At 35.2% G+C, this 18,008-nt stretch overlaps 2 protein-coding genes across 3 annotated transcripts in view; one reads left to right on the forward strand and one right to left on the reverse strand.

Annotated features, from left to right (window-relative positions):
- LOC118744370 (neuropeptide CCHamide-2 receptor) overlaps positions 1-18,008 on the forward strand; it is a gene marked incomplete at its 3' end in the record, with an annotated part of 92,855 nt that overhangs the window by 33,689 nt on the left and 41,158 nt on the right. Inside the window, 1 exon segment of one of the 2 annotated variants that reach the window (XM_036477336.1) lies at positions 13,943-14,095. 2 annotated transcript variants of the gene reach the window in all.
- LOC118744372 (odorant receptor 10a) lies at positions 6,681-8,951 on the reverse strand. Its single transcript, XM_036477338.1, has 7 exons — positions 8,551-8,951; positions 8,269-8,455; positions 7,925-8,112; positions 7,607-7,791; positions 7,447-7,545; positions 7,128-7,280; positions 6,681-7,060 (listed from the first exon to the last, which is right to left on the reverse strand). Exons 1-7 carry the CDS (start codon positions 8,894-8,896, stop codon positions 7,010-7,012), a joined length of 1,209 nt encoding a protein of 402 aa, XP_036333231.1. The 5' UTR covers positions 8,897-8,951; the 3' UTR covers positions 6,681-7,009.

Consider the following 18,008-nt stretch of genomic DNA (forward strand, 5'->3'; position numbering starts at 1 on the left):
TTGCCATTTATTGAAAAGTTTCTGTGTTCCACTAACATTACTGTTGGTGTTTTTTTTTCACCATCAATTTTAGTGAAGAAAAACATATTTCACTAGACTGGAAATATGTGTTTTTTTTCACTATTCGATTGTTAATTTTAGTGCAACATTTTCTTATTTCACTATCATTATTGTATAGTGAAGCTGATATATTGCAATTCACCACTAAACATAAAGAGTAGTAGTGAAAAATTTGGCACTATCACTAGCTACTAGTGTAAACTAAAAAATTTAGTGCACCACCCCCAAAATAGTAACGTTTTCGATTATGTTGGCAGTGGATTTTCTGACGTTGTCTGTGGGGATATGTGAAACTTCATACATATGTATGTGTACATAAGTTTAAGTACTATGTGGATAAAAGCCAACACGAATTTATAAACTTTAACTGATTTACAATTAAATAGCGTTGCTAAGAGAGTAGTAACACACACACACCAATATCTACACACACTGACGAGTGTACACAAAAGCTCAGCAAGTATGAGACCTTAATGAGACCGCACTATGCTGGTGAATATGGTAAGAGGTAATGACATACTAAGTACATACTACATACATACCATATATCTCAGGTGGCATTTAAGCTTACAAACACTGGCCGGGCTAAAAATTTCAACTGACAGACACGCATGACATCTCTTGCCTTGCACGTTCTTTGATACCTCTGTTGGTGTGCCCTCTTCAGTGTATACTTAAGTGAAATTGTTGGGTTTCATTTTATTTTTGAGGTAATTTCATTTTTTTTGCAGAATATTTACGAGCTTACGGCGTAGTTGCTTGTGCGTTTGTGTGTGCCATGCGAAGAAAACTTATTTGTTGTTGACGACATAATAACTTTGATAATGAATTTGTTACTACGCTTTGAGACATACTACACCGATTTTACGGTGGTTCAATTTAGATGCTAATTAGTTGCAATTAAATTTATTAGAGCATAAAACCACAGAAGTTTTTTAAATCTTACATTAAAACAGCAAACATGTTTTATTAAAATAGCATTTTTAAGCTTCAAGAGCCATAGACAAGTGAGCGAAGCGTACATATCAAGTAATTGCATAAAGAAACGCAGTACGGTTTCTTTAGTCTATCTACTTAGCTTGCATAGCTTCCTGCTTTGTTTGATATACAAATAATTTTTACATTGCACAGTGGTTCCAATTTCACTCAAAAATTCCTTGCCACTTTTTGAAATCGGAAAATAACCACGGTCATCACTTGTGCAACGGTATTTTCGAAAGATGCAATGACGATAAATTACTATGTAATTATTAGAGCTCGGATATTTATGCAAGTAATTATTTTTGTTTAACATCACAGAAAGTCCGGATCAGGGTAGAAACTCACTATAGGAGGAAGTGAGTTAATTTGGACCTATTATGTTTTGCATATTTTCACATATTTTCACTCCGCACGCGACATATGATCTCCTTCTGCCTGCATAGTGATGCACAGCTACGCCAGCATAGAACAAATCTAATTTATTTGTGCAATGTAGGCAAGTGCAAACGATGCTGTAAAAATCTTTTGCAAGTTCGCCAACTAAAGCGCAACACCTTCTTTAAGTACAATAAGTAGGATGCCATCCGGTTCGGGCCATTTGAGACAGTCAAAAGACCAATGGCATATCTTAGGGCATCTTCATTAGCCATATTGCTGGCAACAAACCAGTTGTACCTTGACACTGTGGTTCTCGCATACCCTCCCTCACCAGTCGAGGGAGAGGAAGGCGAAACCATCACCTGATTTCCACGAAATTGAGCCTCTAGAAGAACAGAGAGTTCTCCGTCAAAAAGCCATCAGGACTCTTGAGTGAACGCAGCTTTGTGGTTTGGTCTTTCTTCAGAACTTTTACCAACCTAGCTGTTTGACTCAAGGTTTCAATCCCGCTGCAGCCCTCTTCGCAGAGCGAATTATACTACGTTCCCACGGCACGTAATTCGCTCTCCCATTCGTAATTTTATCTCTCATTCGTAATTGGTACTGTAAACAGTGAAGTCTGTTCCCCTTGTAAGCGGTATTCTTTGCTCCACAGCTTTGAGCCAATCCCAGTTAGCTTGGGAGAGGCATTTCACCACAATGGTTCCATCCATCTCTTATGAACGAGCATTGGCTACATTGCCGGAGGCAATGACGACCCGGATCAGCGTTTAATTTCCGCAGTAAACATCTGCCGAGTCTAACCCGCCCTCCCAATTACGGCAATGAGCACAAAGGCCTTTTACGGACTCACAATAAGTTGCCCGGGACCCAGACCTCCAGACGTAGTTGCTTCGAGGAAATAGCGAGGACAGTTCTGCCTCGACCGATCCTTGCATCACTTCTGCCACACCAGTACCGTGCCACACTATGACTCGAAGAGGCATTGGGACAGCAATTGGTGTAAGTCACCACAGGTTACCTTCTCTTGCAACGTTCGCAAGTAGATTTGGATGTCGGTACATCCATCAAGTTCCACTGGCTTCTGGAGTGACATCCGCAGACCTGGGCCGCTTACTGAATTCAGCGACAGGAGGAGTTCGGTCAGCCACAGAAGAGGGTTTCCCCTGCTTGCTTTTTCTGGGCTGTGGAAAGCGGAGGAACTCCGTCATTGGAGGGTAGTTGGCAGCGAACTGCTCCTCCACCTACAGAGAGGATTGGCTTATTCTCCCTACTCTCCTCCAGGATGCACTCCTGGTCTATGACGTTGGGGACTTCGGCAACAGTTAGGGCCGCAAATGCGGATGATTTCCCATAGATATTACTAAAGTAGTTTAAAGAGTTAACCTAAATACAAGTTGTTAATAAATTTGAAGATATGCTTTTAGCAAAACTTTCTTCATTTTCTCTGAAATCTGAATAACATAGACACTAGTGCAAACGACTTCGGTCCTGTTTCTTAGGTGTTATTTAAATTGTTGCATAAAAAACTTTTTTAGCATATCTAACTATTTATTTTTTTACAATTTTTTGATATATTTTGCATAGTTCATTTTGCATATATTTTGCATATTCAATTTGCACAAAAATCCGAGCTCTAGTAATTATGCTATATTTCTCAAATTTGTATTTAGTGAAATATTTCAGCAAAAAATTTTGTTTTTTATTCAATTAATTATAATAAAATTAATTAAGTAAAAACAGCGAAATAAAGATTCATAATTTAATACAGTTCTTGAAAACAACTAAGAATGCCCAAAGTTATCGACTCGTCCTAAATCCCTACGTAATTTGACAAAAATATAGAAATACAAATACAGTAAGTCTCAGAACACAAAAGTAGCTGATTTAATAAGCCTGTGTATTTCGTGAAGTTCCGTTTAGTAATGCAGAAATTGAGTCTGTAATAACTTAGGAGGCTAAAAAGCAGCTCCAGGTCGACGGGATATTTCACACGGCTAAAAAATCGCATTGATTTTTGAAAATTTTTTTTTGGTGACTGATTTTTGCACTTTTTTCATATAAGTATGAATTTCTTATGAAATAAAACGCGGGAGATCGTCAGCAATCAAAATATCAGCACAAGTTTTTAAAAATTACGTTTTTTATATTAAAAAACCCCAAAAAGTAGCCCCCAGAAAAAACTATCAAAAATCAACGCGATTTTTTTAGCAGTTGGAAACTTGCACTTCTTTAGACTAAACTTGTATGTGCTATAAAACTGCATACCCAAAAATTTTTTTAAAAATTCAGAATAAAAAAATGATGAATATTTGTTGAATTTTTCTAAATTTTGTATAAAGTTTGATACTGTGATTTACACGGTTTGGGTTAAAGATTTGACGATTTTTTTTTATAATAATAAGAAAAAAAAAATTAGCTGGAAAAATATTACGAATATTAAAAAAAAAGAAATAACACGTGATCATTTGTTTGAGTCACTGTATGTATGCGTAAATATCAGTAAATAGTTATTCATGACAAAACTAATGGTTTAAATGACTAATTTACTTGCTAAAATCGAGAAAGTCAGGAAATTTATAGTGCAACTCGTATAAAATCGACTTTTTATTAAACTCAAAACTTTGAAGCCGTTTTTCTCGAGTTTCACGTTTTTGAGTTATGACACTATTGAAGTAAATGAGCGACATGTATGTACATATGTATTCATGTACCTGTGTACTCATACGAGTATGAATTTTAACGTGCGAGCCACTGAACTATTCAGCCGTGGAATTTCTTCCCACTAGCTAAGAGATACAAATTACAATAGCAACGAACACGACGCATGTTACTGATTCATCTTGACAACATTACAGCCAGTTTTTACATACGTACATACGTACATATGCATGTACGACAAAAACGTAACTACGCCGCAATCTGTTTGCCATAAATGCAAATAGCGGTAAACAAGAATTGTAAACCACCCCTTTTCTGCATAAAATCAATAATGGCGGAGTAAACAACTCGCTACTCGTGACTACAATGACTCAATCTGCCTTATAATGAGTTTCGCCCGAAAATTTTTCATCCGCCCATAGTGAATACATGGAAACTAAAAGTGAAAAGTGGCGTCCGGTTCGAGGAAAGCGAAACTCATGATAAGGCTGAATACAATTTTCGTTTAGTGGGAATTGAAGCTTAGCTGTTAAGACTTCGAAGCTCTTTCCCGATACCTATTTAAATCTTTTCTGCTGCTATAATGTAGGAATTTTAGATTCTTCTTAGAGAGATAGAGGCAAAAATAACAGCAAATTATTTAGCTATGTTAGGCATTTGAGATTTGTTTTGGCATTGTTGTGGTGGAATGTTGTTATAATTTCATTCGACCGCTCAAAAACCAAAAGTCAATAGAAAAAAGTAAGAAAAGGACGAATCCACACCAACGTTCGTTCGCTGAGTGTTGATTTAGTAAACGAAGCATTTGTTTAAATATTCAGTGAATGTTATTGAAAGGTGAATTTTAAGTAGGAAGTTGAAAAGTTTAGGTTATTGACTGGTAGGAGGTAGTGTTGTAGTAAACACAAAGGGAATTCAAGAAAGTTAACCTAATGAAATTATGTTTTGCAATTAAACTGTACAAAAAAAAAAAAAACACGGGTACACAGTGGTCGGAGCAGCAGGGTTTTGCGAGAAAAATTATAAGGGTTGTTACGATTATAATAAAACTACAGGATCGTAGTATTTTTGTAATGCTTAATCCGAATAAATATGCCATAAAATTTATAGTTTGACAATTGACAGCTGTCAAATCAACTGCTAATTTCTCTAAAATTTGGAAAACCCGTTTAAAAATCCACCGATAAGCCTCAAATTTTATGCGAAATTAAAACTTTCACAGTTGACAGCTGTCAAATGGACTGTGAATTTTTTGCTAAAAATAAGACAATATTTTTAAAAATGCCACTGATTTGTAGGCACGCTAGTCACGTATTTTATGTGAAATTTAAACTTTGAGAGTTTCCAAATTGAGTTTGCTAATTTGACTGTAGGCACGCTAAAATGACACAAAAAAGACGTCGAGATACGTAAACTGAATTTTGGGTCGTAGATTACGGATCTGTACACCGTTTTTCTGGATCAGATCATTTTGCCAAGATATTTTCATTTTAAGTTTGCATTGCGAATTAAAAAAAAAATTCAAACTTTAACATGGAAAATGTTACTCATACGCCACGTGGAAGTACATACATACATATGTACGAGTACGGCCATGTACGATATGGCGTTCCCTACAGTGTTATGAGCATGGTAAGTTTACAAAAAAAGAGCTCTTAGATCATCAGAAATGTATATACATATGTGCACACATACATTTCGTCACCAGATATGCAAAAAGACGTAACAACATCGTAACTGAAATGGAAAAAGTCTTGATTAATATTTAAATTTTATTTTTTTTTCACAAAATTATGTGGGAGTTGTAATTCGATAAAATCCGTCATATCAATCAAAAAGTGATTTTTGAATTTTTTATTAGTTACGACTTTTTGAATTTCAGTGACGATGTTTGTTACGTCTTTTTGCATTTCAGGTGACGATATGTAGTGTAAAATCTTGTATCGTCTGAAATCACATGACATGACATAACATAATATGACACCGCATGACACGACATTACATGGCACTAAATCACATGACATTCCATCGTATCACATCACATCACATCACGTTATGTTACCACAAATGAAATTACATCACATCACATCGCATAACATCTTATCACGTCATCGCACCTAACATCATCTGGGTGAATTTCAAACGTAATGAATAACATAAATTGATTATGAGACAACTAAGAGGCAAACTAATTGGAGAAAAGGCTCAGCCAAACACTTAGCAAACGTGTAGGCGCAATTAAACAACTTACATAGGTTTGTAGCTAAGAAAAGTAAAACAAATTTCCTAAAAAATTTATACAATTTTCTTTTCTTCTTGATAGGATTTCACTGTAGTGTGTTTTAGAAAGATAAAAACGGAAAATTTTATATTTCAATAATATGTACATTCAGCGAAACTCCCTTTGCTACGGGCAGTGAGAGTTCCAAGTACAAGTGTCCTTAATTACAGCAGTTAGCCTTCCATTAAAAAATCTGTCACTAATTAATATAGCATTGCATCCTCATTTGGTAATTTGAACTTTTAATTTTATTTAAACGATTTGTTTAAGTGAAAAAAAGTCTAAAAACAGAAAAAATATATGTATGTATGCAGAACACCAAGTTGAATTTAAATAAATTAGTATTAAACACCGCTCTGATTAATAATTATTACATACATACATATGTGCATGTCTATTAATAATCCATGTGCACTAATTAATGTTAATAGCTGGTCGCAGAGTAAATTTTTTTGGTCCTTCGCTTTAGGATGCCACGGCGTATGCGCGATTTTTTGCTACGTGAAGCTACCGCAATGCGACAAGAATCAAATTTATTCGAATAAAACGACAGTTGACTGTTATACTATATAAGCAATTTAGCAGATACATATATGTAATAAGCATAATCATGCATTTGTAGCTTTGTTTTTGTTTTTGTTTGCACATTTATTTGAATGAGGAGACTAAAGCTATTATCGAACCGGATGTTTGTAGTACCTGTGGAATGCATAATATTATCAGTAAATGAGAGCATTTGCGTAAATTTATAATGCTTGCGACTTACCGAAGTGAATGTGACCAGCGAGGGCGAAAAGAATGGCACTGACATGCTGATGGCGCGTTGCGAGCGGATAATGATCATCAGAATATAGCGTCGCAATTTGGGACTGCAAGCATACCAATCGCAGCCAAAGGCCACCGTGGCCAATGCAACGCTCTGTAAGAAAGAAGAGTTAAAAAAATAAAATAAATAAAATAAACCAACGAAGGAGGCTGCTTCGAAATTTCGCTGCCTGCTGCTGATAAAATATCTCTGCTAATATTTTGCATGGCAATCGAAAATTCGTTGGCGAACACTTTTCCGCATAAGTAACTTCAATTACATTCTCGGACACCATGCTGCCGCCGTAGCAGTAAATGAATAGCTGTCCCAACACCGCAATTGTATAGCCGATGTAGATGACGATGCCGAAGCCGGTGAACTGCAAAACAGTGAGCCTTATTAACCGTTGAGCCTAGGCCAAGGGCAAGCGACAAACTTACCGTCATAAGATCAAATATACTGGCACCAATTACCAGACCCGCCGAGACAAAGTGCGCCAATGTGATGACAGTGTAGCGTTTGCGGAAATAGCGCGTGAGTTCGATAATCTCATTGTGGCGCTTAATGAAATGCACCAAACGCCATTCCAGCATGGTGAGCTCCTCCGCGGTTAGGCTGAGTTTATCTGCGTGTATAAGAAGGCATTTACATAAGTGTGTTTTGCGACTTGGTTAGTTGAATTATTCTAGGTACGAGTATGTGTGCTAAAATTTAAACTCAAAATAGCAATAAGCCAGCGAGATAGGCGATCGCATTACCTCCACCATAGCCAATGATCGATTTCAAATCTTCTTGCAATAGCTTCAGCAGCGCAGCAGTATTGGAGCAAAATTCAAAGTAAAACGCGTCACAGCCACTGTACATGAAAATGGTAATGTAGCCGGTGTAAGCGGTGAAGATATAAGTGAGCGGATAGTATGGCGCATGCAACAGAAACGCTGGCATCCTGCAAAGGTAAAGACAACGTAAATTTCCTGCAATTTCTGCTTATCACAGTTATTATTGTTAAAGGGGGAGTATTTCCGGAATTGTATGCGCCAATGCTCTACGTACATACGTATGTACATATTTAGTATGTAAGCATGCCCGAAAATGCACTTACGTCATATTGAATGGCAGCTTCCACATCAGCTCTTGGTCTTGCAAATAGAGTATTAGTGTTATTAGCAATGGTTTTAGGTTGTACGAGGTGCACGTAATGAATCCCATTACGAACGGTATGAAATTAAGGCGTGCCGCCACGACGGAGTGTGCCCGTATGATGTGCTTCTTTGCGGGATTTATTCGCACTAGATTAAAAAAAAAAACAAATAAGCAATAATATGTCGTAGGGTTTCGAATTTACATATAGCATTTATTTATTTATACTAGTAAATACGCTCACCACCTCGCTCGTACACCAAGACTTGCATTCGCTTCAGCACCCATGCCAAGTCCTTGCGGTAGTAGTAGATCAAGCCCATTTTTAGTAGCGTTACTGCCGAGGTGCCCGCCGGGCAAAGTGTGTCCAAGGCCAGTTCCAAATCGGACTTAAGCACCGAGCAGCCAGCATGAATTTCGGTGACGACGCCAATGGCCAAAATGAAGAAGTTTATCCGGGCGCCAATATTGGCCGCATTCTGTCGGCACGTGTCGCCTGGCCAAAAGCCCATCGAACCAAGACAAAGCTTCGGCACGCAGAAGTAATAGTCGCACAGTGGAAATGAGCGCGATAGAAATTTGAAATTCATAACGGTAAATACCCACCGGTAGCAGATTTTAATGAGAAATTGATTTGAATATTTATTAATTAAATTCGGATTTGCCACGGTTGATTAAATACAAGTTGATTTTAGCTGGAAATTTTACAATTTATATCAAAAATGTTCCCGTAAATTTTGCTACGATAAGTGCAAACATATCTGTGCGCATGTGGCAAGCAATCAATGTAATTGTGGCAAATAATTTAATTGCGTAATTATGGTTATTAACAAGTTTTGAAAGTTTTGAAAATTTGCGCATTTAACAGTTTTGAGGCTGCACTCAATGCAGCACACAATCGTGTGTTTGGTTAGGCAACTAGCGGCAGGAAGCGCCCACTATTAAAAGTTTGGCCGTTACATAGCTTGTTAAGTGCCACTGAATGGCCGATGCGAAGAACCAACCAGTGGGGTTGCAAGTGATGACGCAACAAGAGCGCATCTATTGTGAAGCCCTTAGTTTACTATTAACAACAATTACATAGTTTTGAGCCCTTTGGGCTCTTACCTCCCCTTGACCGACAAGTACACGTCGACGCAGCTGCATCATTTCTTGTTACAGTTATTTGGTTAATCGATTTTGTGCACTGGCACATGCGAAAGTGAAGATCGAAAATTGAAATCTTTTAAATTACAGTGTGTTGGCCATAAGAAACTTTATTAGCTGATTTGATTTTTTTTTTCAAATTATTTGGTCTCTAAAAAGTCAAATATTTTTAATTTATTCTCACAGAAATTATAAAATGTCAACATCTATTTGCATGTGAAACCGTTTTCCATACGAAGTAAGCGATAAAAATGCTTCGAGATGCAAACAAATTTACTAAGAAAGAAAGTTGCAAAAATTTTTATTTCTTCCAATTTCAATTTATAATATTTGAATTTTATATTTTTTTTGTGTATTTCAAAATTTCCGCTATGAAATCAAGTAAACCTCTCCTGAGCCCGGCGTTCACTCACACCAATTGCTACTTCACCAATTTCTTGGCAGGGTTTTTGTCTTCACTATAACTGTAGCCTGAAATGTCACCTGGATAAGAGTTGCCAGCTGTATAGGCATCAATAACACATAGTGACAAAAATTATCTTCCCGGGTTTCTCATCTTAAATCTTTTCATTTGCTATTTATAGAAATTGAAAAGATGTTCGTTCATACTTAATTGGAAGGCAACATATTTTTCCTCCTCACAGCCTTCCCATTTTCTTAATCGAGCAAAAATAGCTGCCGCTAAGCCTTCGCGGAAATTTACCGCACTTAAGTAGTAGCTGTTGCGTTGCTCGGGCGTACATAAATCACTACCCATCTGGTATATATTTGCCTTTAATCCCGGCTAAACAAGTTTGGAAACATATGCATACACGAGTTTCCATGTTTGCATATGACTTCATTTATATGTATTAAATATGCACCTACATACATCTGTCGGCAAAATTTTTCTTTAAAAAGAAAAACCAACGCAAGACACAAATCCAAAAATCCATTATTCATGAACAACATTTTTAGGTAGACCAAACAAAAGGTGCTAGCAAAGCAATGCAAAGAGTTACTTCGTCGAAAGCTTATGAAGTCTTTGCTGATTTATAAAAATAAACACAACTACAAACCTGCCTGCCTGCCTGGCAAAGAGTGCAACATACACAGATACATACATACATACATATGTAACACCCAGGGCTGCAGTATTTAGTAGCGATAAAATTTATGTACTGCCCTCCTTTCTGCAGGTGCGAAGATATGAAGTGACTTTATCGACTGAAAGGTGCTATGCTGATGGCTGGAAAAAGCTATGCATTTCCTAATCTAAGCTTAAAACTGTAAATGTATTCATATTCTTACAGGACATAAACTACAACTGCATGAAAACAAAAGGAAGTGTGTAAAATTAATTACAATTAATTAAAAATATTATCAGCTTGAAAGTTTTCTTAGAACTCTTTCGTTTGACACTAATATTACGATATTTCGTTCAGCACGTTTTTAATCAGAACAAATTCGACCTTTCAAACGGGTGGCAACCCCCTTAAAAGTATTTCCAAACTTAAATATTTTTAACTTTTTTCGTCTGGCATTGTGATACATATTTCAATTAACTCATGCATTAAGTTGAATTAGTTTTTTTAACACGTGGCAACTCTCCTAAATACAGTCCAGAAAAAAATTATTTTCAAACCCATTTCGATTGATACCCATCTCTTGACAATCCATTTAACTTATTAAGTACTTTGAATTAAATTTTTTCAACAGATGGCAACCCTAAAAATTCTAAATGTTCAAACTTAAGATATCTGAGCACTCTTTCGTTTGATACCCATATTTTAAAATTCTATATAACCTGTGTATATTTAAACTAAATTCAACTTTCAAAATAGGCGGCCACCCCCTTAAAAATTTGTTTCCGATTTTAAATCTCCTTAAATATCTTCCGTCTGACTTTGTGATAAATATTTCAAGTAACTGATGAATTAAGTTGAACTTTATGTTTTAAACACTTAGCAACCCTCTTAAATATAGTTCAGAAATAAGGGGTTTTTAAACTCATTTCGATTGAGAACCATCTTTTAATAATTCATTTAACTTATCAAATAAATGGCAAACCTCTTCAAAATATTTTCAAACTACTACCTTCTTGAACCTCTTTTGTTTGACACCCAAATGGTGCTACCTAATCCCTTTCACGAAAATTGCATTCGATTTTTAAACATGTGGCAACCCTCCTGCACGTAGTTAAGATATAAAGCCTTTTCAACACCAATTCGGTTAATACCCATATTGCAACAATTGATTTAACTTTTTACTACCAGAACCTCGGTGGGTAAAATTGCAGCCTTAACTAAATCATATTTTTGGTCGATGATTTTTACAGGTTAAGGGTGTTTGCTAGCCTCACCAGGGTCCAATTTCACGGTTGACAACTCAACATACCTCCCGTAACGCGCTGCCAAAAAATAGGCCTTAACTAAATAATGACGAAAAAGTGTCACTGGCTCTTAGACTAATATTAAAGGCTCGCTCGTAATGTGGAAACTGTATCGGGCACGCTGGTTGAGCTGTGGGCTTTAAGTGTACAAATTACCGAGGTTGTAATGTGAAAGATTTAATTCATCGTAAGGAATGTTCAGCGGTGTTGCAAATAAGCTGATTTTTTGCGCCGCTTTTCTTCATTGCTATATCAGAAAAAAAATACTCTTCAATTTTCACATAAAAAATCTTATCTTGAAAGTTATCCTTTGAATTGGATTGTCACATTCAATTAAATTATTGACAAATTTCATAAATGCCGCTAGTAAACCTATGGAAGTAACTGATAAGCAGCAGCAGTTCGTTCACATTAAAATTGTAATAAAAAAGAAGAACTTGTATGTAAATTTGCATAATTATAGAAAGCCAGAGCTTCAGAGATACATACAACAACCAAAACGAAAAAATGCTGACTTGCTTAACAGGCAGTCTTCAGAAGCACATCGTACATAACAAACATCTATCTACACCTCCGAATGTTAACCAAACCAAAGTGCAGGGTTTCATTTGTATGCAAAGGCAGCCATGCGAAAAGAAAATAATCGCACAAGCACCCACTCACACAAAAAAAAAAAAAAACACAACTACAGATAAATGAGAAAATGCGCGTGCAAAACTTCGACTTACAAAAAAGACCAAAAACCGTTTGCCTGGTTAACAATATAACAGCGAAAAGGCAAATAACGTCAATTTGATTTAATGGCCAAAGTGAAGTGAATTTTCCAAGCTACAGATGTAAAAATATGCGCCAGTCGTTGAACCGCTAAGGAGGCCCTTCATTATGGCGAGACATTGCTGTCTGTCGCCAGCTGATGCCAAAAATTTTGTTTGCGCAAGTGAAAGTTTTTTTTCTTCTTATTATTTACTTCGAAGACAGCGCTGCCGCACAAATTCGCCAGTTGGAAATTACAGCATTCAAAGGAGAAGAAGAAGACGTCTGCTCCACAAAGAAGGCAGAGAATTACGCGCGGAAGTCATTTTCGACGCGCCAAGAAAATTTTTGAATGAAAAACAGAAATGTGGAAGCGTGCAGACAAGTTACACACAAGGAAAAATGTATACATATATATGTATATATATTTTAATGCTATTGACAAGTACTACAATACTCGTAGGCATCCAGCGCCAAGGTCCACCACGTGCGCTGCGCGCTCACTTGCATACAGCCATATGTTCCACATACGCCGTGACGACCTATGCATTCCACAGTTCATTGCCTGTTGCCAGCGATTAACTGTCAGTTTGTATATGCTGTTGTCTTGAAGTGGTTGTTGTTGCTTTTGTTTTGAATGGCGCGCGTAAAGCACTTCTTAACGGTTAATTGGATGCCGAGAAAGTTAGTCCTTCGCACGGTTTCGCGGGCAACAGACGTGTTTCGAAATCGGTCAGCGGTTATCTATAGTAATTGGTAGCGGTGACAAATACACAAACAAAAAAAAAAATAAAAATTTGAATTGTGATAAGAGTTTTGTGTGGCTAAAATGCTGAAGCAATGATTCAAAGATACAGTAAATATTGGCAACGAATAACAATAGTGAATGCAAGACTTGAAAATTAAGTATGTTTGGAATTTTAAAAATATTAAAGGATATTGCCTTAAACAAGAAAAGGCACCGCAAAACTGAAGAATGCCTGAAATTTTAAGTTTATCAATTCTTACATTTTGGGTAATCCCCTAACTAACATTCTTTTTTAATTTGTTTATTTTTCATAAAGTTCTTATGTTTACAAGCTTTACGAAAAAGGCGTCAACTTAACAGCTTTTGCTTCAAGTTAATGAAAATATAACTAATTTGAAGCTATTTAGAAATAGTGAGATCGAAATACTCATACTTATTTATATTTAGGTACGATAAAAGGTGCCAATAAGTGCAAAAGAGAAACAAAAAATAGTAACAAGCGTAAATAATTGCATTAAAATTAACATAAACGATGAACATGCTTAATTTTCTATAAGTAATACTTTAAAATTGAGCTTTTTATTAAGAAAATTATTTAATATTGTCTACTGGCGTAATGGAATACAAAAACTAATTTGCTTCGCAAATAATGCCAAATACCGAAGTAATCGGATGAAAATTATTTGAAAAAAATTATTTACAACAAGACACAAGTTCTGTCAATAACAGTAATTATATAAGGAAAGGCGCTAAGAACAACTGAATAAATATGTAAGTAGTTTTTTTTGTATAAAAATGTAATTATGGGCATAATTATAGTCGAAAAAAGTCGACTCTAAAGTTAGTTGCAGTTTTTTTTTTTTTTGTCAAAAGGTGGTAACTAAAGTTAGTGTCGACAAAATTTTTTTATTGCATTTTTTTACCCACATCAAATTACACCGAGTGAGTTGTGCAATTTCCTATAAAAAGAGGACGAACAATTGGAGAATAACCCTGAAATCCGTAATCGAATGTCTGCTTTACGGCAACTTTTACTCTTCTAAATGCGCAATGAAGGCTTTTGGCAAAAACCGTGTCGAAGTGAAATAAAACTTAAGTTAATGCATGTGCATTAGCGTGGGCCGAAAATCCGCTTTTTAAGAATTTTGATTGACAATAACAAAAATATGGTTCATTATGCTCTGAAATAAATCTGTGTGAAATGTGAAAATTTTTGGTTAATATCCTGGGCTCGGCAATATCCACCAAAGTTCAAGTACTAAAATTTTTTTTAGCTAACTTCGATTCTCTACAAAAAAGGTCCATATACCAAATTATGTAGGACTAATACTTTCGAAGATTATTGCAATTTTAGTTATAAAAATATATATTAATTAATTTATTTATTAATTTTTACTTTTTGAGCATATTGAACTTTGATGGACTTGGGCGAGCCGACCGAAATATTGACCGAAAAATTCCAAATTTCACACCGATTTTTTTTTTTTAAACATAATGAATCATATTTTTGCTATTACCAATCAAAATTCTAAAAAAGCGAATGTTCGGTCCACGCTAATGTGCATACCTATGTGTGCATGTATGTATGTATATAAATTTGTGTGCTGCTGAAGGAAAATCCGAAATTTTAAGTTCGGAATTTAAATTGTTTGCAATTCAGTGCTGAGCAGCACTTGACTTTCACCAACGGATGTTTCATTATTCAAAGAAAAACTTTAAGTAATTTTGCATTTCAAGCAAAGAAAATTTATAATATTTATGAACTTCAGGTTGGTTTTCACTATGTCGAATTCAATGGCATGGCCAAATAAGACTAAAAGAAACCATATCGACTGATTTAGAACAAAAAATGTTCTCAGTCGTGTAAATGCCATCCGGCTATCTGTCAGTTTGTGAACCTTAATCTTAGCAGTGGGCAGTGAGGTGGTCCAGGTGTTAGAGAAAAGAATTATACTATTGGCCTGAGAAGCTTCTTAAAGGATACTGATGCCATCATGGAGAGAGAGTTTGTACGTATTTATATACTTTTGCTTCTGCTCCGGCTTTAGCTTCCGTTTTTTCTTTTTCTTCTTATTTTTTATAGCTTTGCATCTCTTTCTTCGAGGTTTATCACAACTGTCAAAACCACTTAGAGTGATTTTTTTTTTCTAGACGAGAAAACTGATCAAACAAAAAAATATTAAATTGTCTTTTCCCATTTTTTCACCGACTTCAAAAAGAAGGAGACTTAAAATTCATCGGAATATTTTTTTCGTTACTTTTTATGTATGCTTTACTATGTTAACGGATTCTAATAATTCCTTATTTTTATGGGAAAGGTTTAGTTTGAAAGTTGGTCCCGTATGAATTTGGCCGAGTTGTGATGATTGCCCGAAATATATTTTTTTAATTACACAGTATTTTTTTAACACAAGGTTTGTTGACAATTTTTGAATAGAGAAAAACGGGTAATTTTTAATTTCAATCTTCTGCTGCCAGTTTCCGAAAGCAAATTGTATCAAACAATTTTTTTAGCTTCTTTTTTTATTTAATATAAAAACTGACGGAATTTTTTCATTAAGGTCGCTGGTAAAACCGGCAGTTAGATTTTCACAATAAACAAAGCTTAGATATAAAAGTATTTTCAGGACCTAAAGTTCCCGAAAAGTAACGAAGTGTCTGAAGTATTTCGAAAAGTTTTGAATGATTCCAAAAAAAATTTTGAGAAAATATTGAAAACATATCCGAAAAATTCCGAAAAAATCTCAAAAGCTTCAGAAAAATTAAGTATGAACCAGACCTGAGCGCGAGTGTGTTTTTGGCGCACACTCACGTTATGTTCTTCAGATTTTGGCTAACACGCGTCACGCATGGTTTTTCAACCAAAGTTTAAAAAAAAAAAAAATACATGTACAGTGGCCGGAAAATAAAAAAAGTACGCCGTATTTTAAGAGTTTTTGGCAACGCCACGCTGTATGTATATGTAGTTTAGAAATGAAGCCATTTAAAAATCACTTCGATTGATACCCATATTGTTATAATGAATTGAAATGATTGAAAATTTTGAAATTTACTTTTTAAACCGTTAATTCCTATAATTCAAGTTGAATTTGAATTTTCAAATATGTGGATTCCCTGCTATACATATGTTGCTTAGAAATAAAGCCTTTTCAAGACTCTTCCGATTAAAACCTAGATTGTAATAACTCATTAAACTTATAATATAATTGTATTCGAATTTAGATTTAAAACACCTCAGAAAACTTCAGAAAATTCTACATGCTCAAGCTGAACATTTCTAATTTAAACTCGACTTTTAAAACAGGTGGCAACCCTCTTCGAAGTATTTTCCTATTAAAACCTTATTAAATCCCTCTAGTCCGACGTCCATATTGTTATACATATTCCAATTATCAAATTCCTTTAATTCAAGAAGAATTTGTTTTTTCAAACAGGTGGCAACCATCCTATATGTTGTTTGGAACTAAAACCCTTTTCAAAAACCTTTCGGTTGATACCCATATTGTAGTAGTTCATTTAAATTAGATAAATTTAATTTTTAAACGGATGGCAACGCTTTGTAAATTACCTCAGTAATATTTTAAATGTTCCATCTGAAGGTTTCTTAGCAATCTTTCATTTGGCACCCATATATTAATTTTTCAGATAGCTTGCTAATAATTAATTTAAATTTAGCTTTTCCAACAGGTGGCAACCCTTTCCAAAATACTTTCAAACTGCAACTTATTTAAGCCTCTTGTCATCCATTCTTTAATATAATTTTCAAATAAATTATTCCCTTAATTCAAGTCTATTTTGATTCTTTAAACAGGTGGCAGCCCTCCTCCATGAGTATGGAGTAGATTTCATATATAGATATGTATCTATACCAAGTTCCTGTACTCTATCAAAAATATTTTTTGAGATATGATATGCGGTATGAAAATCTAGTTTTATGGGAGGTGCCACGCCCCCTCGTATAATCTATCCTATATTTTAAGTTGGGCTAAATGGCATCAGTGTACAGAATTTAATGGGAATAGGTTGAGTAGTTAAAGCGTAAAAGCGTAACAAATAAATAAACTAACTTACGGATTTATAATATAAGTGAGGATAATAAAAATTAAATAAACAAAAGAAAGAGCCAAAAGTATTACGATTTCTTAAAACAAAAATTCTTCGAAAATTTCGTAAAACAATCGAAGTGTGCACAATACATTTCGGCTTTGAAAATTCGGCCAAAACTCGGAAAGGGAATAAATGAAATAATTTCCTTACTATTTCTTTCAAATTGCTCTACTATTCGGAATTCTTTGAAAACATGATCTTCAGGTGTGATATACACACTTACGTTCAAAGCTATCTTTTTATACCAATCGCACACTAAGAATGAGATTGTGGTCTTCCTTTGCTCAATTAATTAAAAGTTATTTGTGGTACCATTTTAAGCTGCTTAGCGAAATGCCCTTAAGAAAATGCAGTCTAAAGTCTAATTATCTAGGATGGGCAAATATGTATGTATGTATGAATGCATTAAAAAAGAGAACAAAAGATATGCCAATTAACTTCTCATAGTCAGCAGAGCATCAAAGAAGCTCATTGTGATTTCAAACAAGATTTCATTTCGAGATGCTTGCATCAATAATAAGACTGGATTAATCTCGATAGCGCGTAAAAGCAATTTTGAGTAGTTGGAAATCAAGAA

The sequence above is a fragment of the Rhagoletis pomonella genome, unplaced genomic scaffold (genome assembly GCF_013731165.1).
Source record: "Rhagoletis pomonella isolate Grant_MI unplaced genomic scaffold, Rhpom_1.0 Rhpom_scaffold_00008, whole genome shotgun sequence".
Taxonomy (NCBI): Eukaryota; Metazoa; Arthropoda; class Insecta; order Diptera; family Tephritidae; genus Rhagoletis; species Rhagoletis pomonella.